This window comes from Penaeus chinensis, chromosome 40 (assembly GCF_019202785.1).
Source record: "Penaeus chinensis breed Huanghai No. 1 chromosome 40, ASM1920278v2, whole genome shotgun sequence".
Taxonomy (NCBI): domain Eukaryota; kingdom Metazoa; phylum Arthropoda; class Malacostraca; order Decapoda; family Penaeidae; genus Penaeus; species Penaeus chinensis.
Window position 1 is genome coordinate 2,179,905 of NC_061858.1, and position 10,000 is coordinate 2,189,904.

The window sequence follows — 10,000 nt, forward strand, 5'->3', positions numbered from 1 at the left end:
CCCTTACCTCGCCCTTGAACCTGCCGAAGTCCATCCTCCTGAGCGACCGCCCCGTCGTCGGCTTCAGAACGGGGATCTTGAGCCTCTTCTTCGGCAGCGGGTCGCCCTTGGCATAAACTTTGTTATTGATCACCACGAAATCCTCCAGGTCATTCCGGGTCTTGTTCTGGAGTTCGGGGCGTCGTGAGGAGGAGGTCAGGTCCTTCTCTGTGATGTGCTGGAGGCCCTCCGTCTGCTTCAGGATGTCGTGCATCTGGGTGTCGGAGAGGTCGAGGTCGAAGAGCTGCCCGTCCTGGAGGAGGCGGACGCTGACGCTGTCTGAAGGAGGCGACGACCAGTAGTAGATGAGGGCGACGCCGAGCAGAGTCAGCAGCGTCAGCGAGCGGGTTAGTTTATGGGCCATTGGCGTGATGTATGTATATGTGGTCGAAGGCAATATAATGGATGATATAATGATGTACACGGTTTGAGAAAGAGGAAGATATTTCTCGCGGTTTGGAAATAAACATTCACCTATTGTAATTATTTATCTTCGGGTTTCTGACGCATTACACGTGAATATCGTATTTCTCCTTATGTTTTATGTTCTTGAATAATGCTCTTTAATATTTTCTAGTCTGATATTCCCCTTTTCTTTTCCCAAAAAACTCGTGAAAAGTATTATCCGGGAAGCGATGAGAGCGACAACCTTCCGACAGCCGTTACCGGCGCGCACTGACGCTCTATCTAGTGAGTCTTGGTAACTGTTTACTTCCGTGACCTCTCCCCCTCGACTGCAATATCCCTTCTTTTATCAGTTTTTTTTCTTTCCTTAGGCAGAAGAAATTTGTTGCATGTGTTGCAGATATACCCTCCCCCGCCCCCCAAGGAAACGTTTACCGGCCTGGAACTCGATATGACAAAGTTCATGCAACTCTTACGCTCGACACTTTGATTTATATAGTTGCAAACATGTTTCCTCTTTCGATCGGTAATCCAGCTACATTTATGAATTTGATTGTGAGAGAATAGAGGAATAAAAATGTATCTCGATAGGAATTCAACACAGGTGAAAATCCTTCCCGAAGCTGACGTGTTCTCCAAGCACAAGCAAGCGATGCCTGTGAGGAGGAGGATTCAAGCAACATGATTTTTTTTTATTTATAAACTATATATATATGTGTGTGTGTGTGTGTGTGTGTGTGTGTGTGTGTGTGTGTGTGTGTGTGTGTGTGTTTACATATACTGTTTGTGTGTGTATATATACACACACATGTGTGTTTTGTTTGTGTGTGTGTCTATGTGTGCTTATGCGTGTGCGTGTGTGTGTGCGTGTGCGTGTGCGTGTGTGTGTGTATACATATGAGTATATGAATAAAAGAACTCATGTTGCTTGAATCCTCCTTCACACACACACACATATATGTGTGTGTGTGTGTGTATGTATATGTGTGTGTGTGTGTGTGTGTGTGTGTGTGTGTGTGTGTGTGTGTGTGTGCGTGCATGTGTGTGTGTGTGTATGTGTGTCCATTCTACCCTAAAACACTTACCATCCTTACTTAAACATATACATGTAAAATCAAAGCATCCACAGAACTCATCCCCCTTTAACTAAACCAGAATTACCATCATCTCAAACGAAAAAAGGAGAAAAAACAAAAATACACCAAAACCACACAAACCACATTCAAATTTCCCGCCTCAAGACCCTAAAGAAATAACACGCAACGCTAACCGGCAACTCTTCGTTATATATATAATTTTTTACTCCTTATAAAACAACTCTTGTCCTTGTAGATTCACGTATTCTTTAAATATTAAACGAAAGAGTGATTTTAGTGTTATTCCTGACTTATATATGCATGGGGATATAAAAGAAGATTTTAATAGAGAAATCTGTCACGTGGCAGCTAGGTTCTTGTAGTTATAAATAACGAAAAAATAATTACTTGTATGTAGGTATAATTACAAATGTAATGTAAATAAGTCATGATAGAGGAAGACCTTGAAAGAGTTATTAAAACTGTAATTTAAAGGTTAGAATTTGCAATAAAGCCTGAATTATTACACCTTGTGAATTATTACACACTATCTCGCTTTCAGTGGTTTATGGAGGAGGAATATTTGTGATAACTTGTGGTTCGTAAGCATATTACATATTAGATTATTCGCTGTAAGAGTAATTGGAATAGTTTCAGTTTTCAGCAGCCATTTATTAACTGGAAGGCTTTGCATGTAATGTAGAGTAATAACAACAATTAAATAAAAAAAAATAAAAAAATAATCATAATAACGCAGGATATTTAGTAAACATGTAATGTACAAAATAAGAAAGAGGCAAAATGCATGATCAATGGACCACATCTAGTCTAGCAAGATAGAGCTAACCTAACCAGAAATGCCTTCAGACCCCAAGCTGGAATAAATATTTGGCCGAGCCTTTTGTGGCGGCAAGGGCTGGAGCCACTGGGAGAACTTGCTTTAGTAAATGCCATTATCTCACATGTGCGCAAATTGATTTATACAATGTTCAGTCGATTTAATTTCTTTTTAAAATTGCAAGGTTTCTTTTTGGTTAATTTTGGGTTGTCTTTTACTGTAAATTGGCTTTTACTAATTATGTCTTAATGTAGCATGAAAGATATTCTGTATGCTATCTGGCTGTAATTCATTATGTAATAGATCATTGTTTATTCTCATACTCTTGTCATTATGTCATTATTTATCTAAGTTACATTACCTACTTGTTTTTTATTGAATAATTTTTTTATATATAATTTTTCTTTAGGTGCCATAACCTACCAAATACAGCGTGTAACCTGAAGGGTGAAGAACTCGGGCATATGGTATAACACCCATCTCACCCCAATATATATATATATATATATATATATATATATATATATATATATATATATATATATATTTATATATGTTTATATATATTTATATTTATATATGTATATGTATATATATATGTATATATACATATATATATATATATATATATATATATATATATATATATATATATATATATTTATATATATTTATATATATTTATATTTATATATGTATATGTATATATATATGTATATATACATATATATATATATATATATATATATATATATATATATATCTATGATAATGATGATAATAGGCATATAAGATCCAGAGTGATAGGCTCCAATTCTACAGATGATGTGGATAAATTTTGAGTGAAAAGAGATTTCTTGTATGTTACGGCGAGATGGGTGTCTTTGTGTCTAACTGGGTTCTTCACTCTTTCTATATTAATTATGCTTATAAAAATTTGGAATTAAAAAAAATGGGATAAATAACATAAAAAAAAAGACAGAAAGAGAAAGAGAAAGAGAGAGAGAGAGAGAGAGAGAGAGAGAGAGAGAGAGAGAGAGAGAGAGAGAGAGAGAGAGAGAGAGAGAGAGAGAGAGAGAGAGAGAGAGTTAGAGAGAGAGAGTTAGAGAGAGAGAGAGAGAGAGAGAGAGAGAGAGAGAGAGAGAGAGAGAGAGAGAGAGGGTGGGGGGGGGCGGCAGTGAACATGTCTATAGGAGAGTGTGACACAAACATTCCCTCCATAACCTATTTATAGAATATGAAAATGATGAATATATATATATTTTTTTTTTTATAAAAGAACTAAAAGCATAACTATATAAAAGAAACCAAGAGAAATAGAAAAAAAACTAGAAACCTAAATAATGAAGAAATGGAGAAAGTAAGAGAGATATACACCATCTGTCCTGAAAGATAGAGTAACTAATGCCATTTGAACACTTCACAGAAAGAATATAAAGTCAAGAGAACTCGGAAAATAGTCCATTTCGAGAGCTGACAAGAGTTATAATAATAATGCAGGTTTGCCGGTATGTCCATTTATTTATTTTATTTTTTAATTGTCTTTTGTACAACTTGATTCATTAAATTTTTCTCTACAGTAAATGCAGGAAATATTCTGTAAAGGGAAAAGTATTAGACAATATATATATATATATATATATATATATATATATATATATATATATATATATGTTTTCATCACAGTATTAATATAGTGGTTTGCATTGTCTCACATTCACAATAAATGTCATAAAAAAAAAACAAAAAAACAGTATATTATAAAACTTGACTCATACATTCATCAAATACTTGTAGATTCCTGTGGAAGAGCCCAAAGTCTCTCTCGGTGTTGGCTGTCGTTCTGCTTTTAGCTATAGTGATATGTTCGACTTACGTCATGTCTCCTGGGTGGTGGCAAGAGAGGTACTTGAAAGAATGAATTATTTGGATTATATAGCACAGAGATATATAGGATTTTTGTAAGTGCATGAAAATTTGTCTTTGTGAATAAGGCTTATAATTTTTTAATCCATATCAGTAATGGCTTAGAGTTGCAGTTTTTAAAGAAAGGGAGTGGAAGGGGAAAAGAGAGAGAGAGAGAGAGAGAGAGAGAGAGAGAGAGAGAGAGAGAGAGAGAGAGAGAGAGAGAGAGAGAGAGAGAGAGAGAGAGAGATTGAATTATATTCATTAGGCATTTTTCTTTTTTTCTCTTTTTTTTCTTTCTTTACCCTTTTTATTTATTGCTATTTTTCCGTTGTTATTATCATTGCTACTATTTCTACTGTTGGTAATCTCTTTATTGATATTATTATTTTTGAAAATATTTTTGTTATTATTGTCATTTGTTGTTATCATCATCATCATCATCAGCATCATGAATTGTAATTTTATCAGAGGCCCTAGCTTAGATGTTATAGTTTATGTATTATCATTACGTTAAGAAAATCCATGAAATCTTCTATCTGGAAATTCTATTTCTATATTTTATTGGTGTGTTTCAGTACCATGTCCCGCAATTTAGTCTTTGTGTACGGTTCCCTCAAGCAAACCCAGCCTAATCATCACTGGTTGACGGACAAGGCAAACGGAGAGGCTCATTTCCAAGGACTTGCTACAACTGAAGAAAAGTTTCCTCTTGTCGTTGCATCTCGTTACAATATTCCCTATGTACTCGCTTCCCCTGGGACTGGAAAGGTACGGTATTTTCTTTAGCTGTGTTTTAAATTCTGAAGTGATGTTTCATGTCCTTGTCATATAATAATACTTTAGAAATTCTTTAGAAATTTAGAGGTTTTCAGAATTGTGGAAATTGTGTATTTTTTCTATATGTGCTAATGTTGAATGATTTTTCACTTCAAAATTCAACTTAAACATAATTGTTAAACTGAATCTACTCTCAGAAAGGTTTGTGAATGAGAAGATTATTACCCGAAATCAAGATCATACATGATCATTATGTGAAATATTTGTATTTTTTTTGTAAGTCTGATGTGTTCTTGAATTGTTAAATGTTAAAGTATCAAATTAAAATCAAGCAGTTTTCACAGATCCTTCCACATTTGTAATTACCCACTTCTAGTTTTATATGTCATATAATTTTTTGATTTTCTTGTTAATAAATCTACAGGATTCTTTTGTAGCATTTGTATTTACTTACTATTCTGGCTAACAGCAATGCATCTTTAGAGTAGTTATTATTCATCATATGCATATGTATATATATACACACATTGGCAGATCTAGGAGATTCATGAGATTTTCATGAACTGTGTAGAATAGATCTGAATTCTAATTATTAAGACCATCAGGATCTAAGTTCCTAGATTATGCTTATTGCTTTTAGTCATTCTCAAGTAAGCTTTGGAGGTGGTAATTCACAGTAACAATTCAATCTTTAAATTGAATTTCATTTTTTGTCCTATCTTAATGGGTATAACAAAATAGTTAATTGAAAAAAACCTTGTACACACCGTTCTGTTTTGCCTGTATAGGAGACACTCATGGAAATGAGTCATATCTTCAGATTGGGAATTTGGGAATTATATCATAGGATGTGGGAAGAATAGTAAAATATTAGCAGTTTAAACAACAAAGGATATAAGTTTTCTACTTCTTAGACAAATACACAGGCACACACCTGCACATCCACATATCCACACATCCCTCCCCTACACACACACACACACACACACACACAAACACACACACACACACACACACACACACACACACACACACACACACACACACACACACACACACACACACACACACACACACACACACACACACATGGATGAAGATCTAGATATAAATGTTCATACAGGCTAATTCAAAATTATGTGAAGATGTGCAATGTGTCTATAAATCTGTGGAAATGTATCAGTTCACTATGAAATATTTACAGTATAACATCCGTTTCAGCAAATTGAGGGCGAAGTATATGAAGTTGACGACCAAATGTTGTCCAGGCTTGATATTTTGGAAGTACATCCCAAGTATTATGAGAGAAAGGTAAGTAATATTGTGTTAAGAGATTAGTTGATATAATTTTTATGATAATTTGTTGATGAACATTCTTTAATTCTTTGTAGTACATCCCATAGATAGCTATAAAGATAAGGGAACACTTGTAATAGTGCTTCTTCTTAGTAGAGAGAAAATTTACCAAATTATTATGAATTGACCAAATTCAATAACGTATTTTGATATTATGTGAAGCAGATTAGTAATATTTATGATTTAATATGTTTATGAAAAAATAAATCATAAGTTTTACTTTGAGAAATTCTTCATGGAATTAAGTAATTTATATATCAAGACAAGGCAGTAAATTGATGGCAATTGCACAAATAATTGGGAAAATAAATGGTATTCCACATTGTTAAGTTCAGGAGAGTCAAGAAAGTTTTAGCTAAAAGTATAAGATAAGAAACTTGCAGTGAAAGACTCTTAGTTTTACTTTTGTTAAAGGTTGGAAGCTGTAAGTTCAAAGTTTTTGTGGAAAGTGTGGTATTTAAGTTGATATGTGCTTACCTCAATGTCATTGACTGGTACAGAAATACTCATTTTTAAATCAATTAGATAATATATAGTCTATTTCCTTTTAGTAGAGGGGAAGTAGAAGCTACTTTTGACAGAATAAATGCAAAGACAGGAGAGGTAAAGCAGATTAACATATATAAGATGTAAAATTTATTAACCCCAGATACAGTAAGTTTGAGAATTACCTGCAGATCAGTAATCAGAGACATGCACTCAGTAATTACAGATCAGTAATGATATACAGACTGTCAAGGGAATACCCCTCTGCAAAATTGCATGGTAGACAATTAACTTATATAATAACAGAGATGAGATATTGCCACCAAATATTTGAAACAGCCAGTTCATCCACAGGTACATGCATACTTGAATACCACATAAGATATTAAGTGCTTAGGTACCTTAAACATTATGATTGTTTCCACAGTTTTTCTGCACTTGTTAAGGCCTATATAATGCATCCACTTGATATTCAGAAGCAGAAAGAAAGAAGAGCTATATTGAAAAACCAAACCCATAGTCTGGTAGTTTGTTATGTCTAGTATATGAGTTAGTAGCTTATGGCTTGGCTAGCCATGCTTAATATCAAATCTTTTACTATAAACATCAGTTGCAAAAAAGAAAAAAAAAAAATATGATCAGCTTGCTTGCTGTAAATTGCTTAAAATGAATATATTGCATCTGGGGTAAAGAGCAAAAAGATATGTTTGGCAACAAATTTCATATATAGTATGTGTACTATGAAAGTAAGATTGATAGTAGAATAAAAGAAAAAAGAAAAAACTACTGGAAAAATAGAAGGGAGATATACAGGACTAGACTCAATGTTAAATGAGTAAATGGTACAGTATGCTCCTTTATTTTCAGATGGTAAAAGCCAGCATGCAGGAATCCAAGGAGGCCATTGATTGTTGGATATACCTGCTGCACCACTTCAAGCCAGAATTATTAGAGCTGCCTCACCTGTCCACCTACTTCTCGAAGGGAGACTTTGTGCCGAGAGATATGCGTGATATCAAAGGTCCTGAATACTGGAGTGATGTAAAACTTCCAGAGGGTTTGTGAGCAAGGAATATTAGACAGAATCATTCATGTTTGATAGAAATATCAGGCAACTTCCTATCAATATTCCATTTATTGTTTTAGTCTTTCAGGGATACTTATGAATTCATGCATATACTGTATATGTATAGTGTTATTACAAGGTGATATAGAATGCTCACTTAAAGAATAGCCATTTTTTTTGTATTTATGTGAAATGCAATTATTTTCTTTAACAAGTCTCCTTGCATAAGTTATAAATTTTAAAATACCTGACTTTTAACTCCACTAAGGAAGCAGTTTTGTGATTCTTCTTAGATATTGGCTAGAAATTTGAACAGCAGATTTTATCCCAAATTTTAAAAAGGAGAAACAGTGAATTAAGCTGAGGATGAAAGTAAAACAATATTGGTTTGTACTAATCAGCATTTTATGTTTGTACTGATGTACTGTGCAATGCTCACTTTGGTTGCTAGAATTTGTTATGCATTATGGTTGTTAATTATAATCTAAAGAGAGTGAATATGAGTGAAAGGTTGAATGAGAGTTTGATTTTAAGGTGGAGAGTGAGAAGTGAGTGTGAGTGTGAGTGTGAGTATGAATGTATGGTAGGGTCATAGGCAGCTGGTTAGCAAGTCAGTGAGTTGGGGATGGGTGGGCAGGCATGTGAATCAATTAGTTGATTGGTTGCAAGCAGAAAGGAAAGTAGGGAGGAAGAAACAGAGAAAGGAAAGACAGGTCAAGAGTTGCCTCAGACTACATTAAATGTTGAATGTTGCAATTATTCAGGCAAGGAAGTCACCTATTTGATGGGGTATACTTTTGTTTTAGGAATTAAAAATGAAGATATGTATATTAAGAATGAAAAAAGTATGTAGTTAAAGGTTAGTAATTGCAAATACAGAGGAGTAGTGGGCAGAGGGAATGCAGGTGAGGCTGTGCTGGTCGAGTGGTTAAAGTAAGGAACTCAAATACTCACGAAAATCTAAATTCTAGAGTTTGAGTCACCGGCCAGCACATTGTTCCCTGGGCAAGGAACTTCGCCTCGACTCCCTACAGGTAAACCCCCAGCCACTGGGAGCACAATAAGTATAACTCAGTGCCAGTCGGAAGCCCAGATAAAATGCTGCAGGATGACATTCGGCATAAAACAAGCCAAAACTATGATGCAGATCATTCCACTCTTAGGGGAGAAGCCAAAAGGAAAAGTGAACAGAAGGAATGCACTTAGTAGAGATAACATATATTGGCCAAAAAAGAGAAGATGAAGTAATATTCAGTTCCAAATCCCAAAGTTTTCTAAGAGATAATTATCTGAAAAAAATCTTAATCTTTAGGAATAGAAATTATTTTACTCCAGTTTGGTCATCCTTTATACTACCTCTTTTCCTTTTTCCCTTTTTGGGGTCACAAAGCAAGGCATTATTAATGGTACTTTATTTCTAGTACAAAAGGTAATATAGACCATTGGTTCCTATTGTATACTCTGCCCTGCCCTGGTCATTATCAAGAGTGTAAGTCGATGGCAAATGATAATGATGCAAAACTTTCTTTTGTATATCCGTTTGCAGTGTCACATTGTGTTTTATTTAGTGTCCACTTTGACTGCTGCAAACTCCTTAATTTCTCATTGTTTTGTATATTTAAAATGTCACTTTTACAGCTGGGTGGTTTTTATCTAATTTTGTAACAATCTTATTGATTTTGATATTGTTGGATATATATTTTATGTATTTTTTTAGTGGCTTGTAGTTCAGACTTTTTCTTCTTCTTTATTTCCATCCTTATAACCTCAATATTCTCATTATGATAATCTTGATACTTCTGAAATTGCTTAGAAGTGATCTAAACTTGTGGTTTATACAAAGAAGAGAAAAGGAATAAAAAACAAGACAGATTCATTTTATGCCATGTATCAAGTTATAGTTGGATTGAATATAAAAAAATGCAAGACAGCTTGAACTGTATCAAGGTTCTTTTACGATAATGGTAAATATTGTATTAAATATTTATCATTTCTATTTAGTGTTTTTTTTACTTCCTTATTATACTCATGTAGGCTTAATCTATGAAA

At 34.1% G+C, this 10,000-nt stretch overlaps 1 protein-coding gene across 4 annotated transcripts; it reads left to right on the forward strand.

Moving 5' to 3' along the window:
• Positions 1 to 1,880: 1,880 nt before the first annotated feature.
• LOC125047263 (putative gamma-glutamylcyclotransferase CG2811) lies at positions 1,881 to 9,947 on the forward strand. Of its 4 annotated transcripts, none has more exons than XM_047645489.1 (6): positions 1,885 to 1,934; positions 3,785 to 3,866; positions 4,156 to 4,263; positions 4,842 to 5,034; positions 6,265 to 6,354; positions 7,753 to 9,947. In XM_047645489.1, the coding sequence occupies exons 2-6, from the start codon at positions 3,853 to 3,855 to the stop codon at positions 7,948 to 7,950; spliced, it is 603 nt and encodes a 200-aa protein (XP_047501445.1). In that variant the 5' UTR covers positions 1,885 to 1,934; positions 3,785 to 3,852; the 3' UTR covers positions 7,951 to 9,947. The 4 variants fall into 4 exon arrangements, with proteins under 4 accessions (XP_047501447.1, XP_047501445.1, XP_047501446.1 ...); XM_047645487.1 differs by lacking the exon at positions 1,885 to 1,934 and adding an exon at positions 2,055 to 2,118; XM_047645491.1 differs by lacking the exon at positions 4,156 to 4,263 and having other exon boundaries at positions 1,881 to 1,934.
• Positions 9,948 to 10,000: the final 53 nt, after the last annotated feature.

Excerpts from the sequence above, each read along its gene's own strand:
- LOC125047263 (XM_047645489.1), top strand. Across the intron at positions 4,264-4,841 it reads CCTGGGTGGTGGCAAGAGAG|TACCATGTCCCGCAATTTAG; the intron begins GTACTTGAAAGA and ends GGTGTGTTTCAG. Across the intron at positions 5,035-6,264 it reads CTTCCCCTGGGACTGGAAAG|CAAATTGAGGGCGAAGTATA; the intron begins GTACGGTATTTT and ends CATCCGTTTCAG.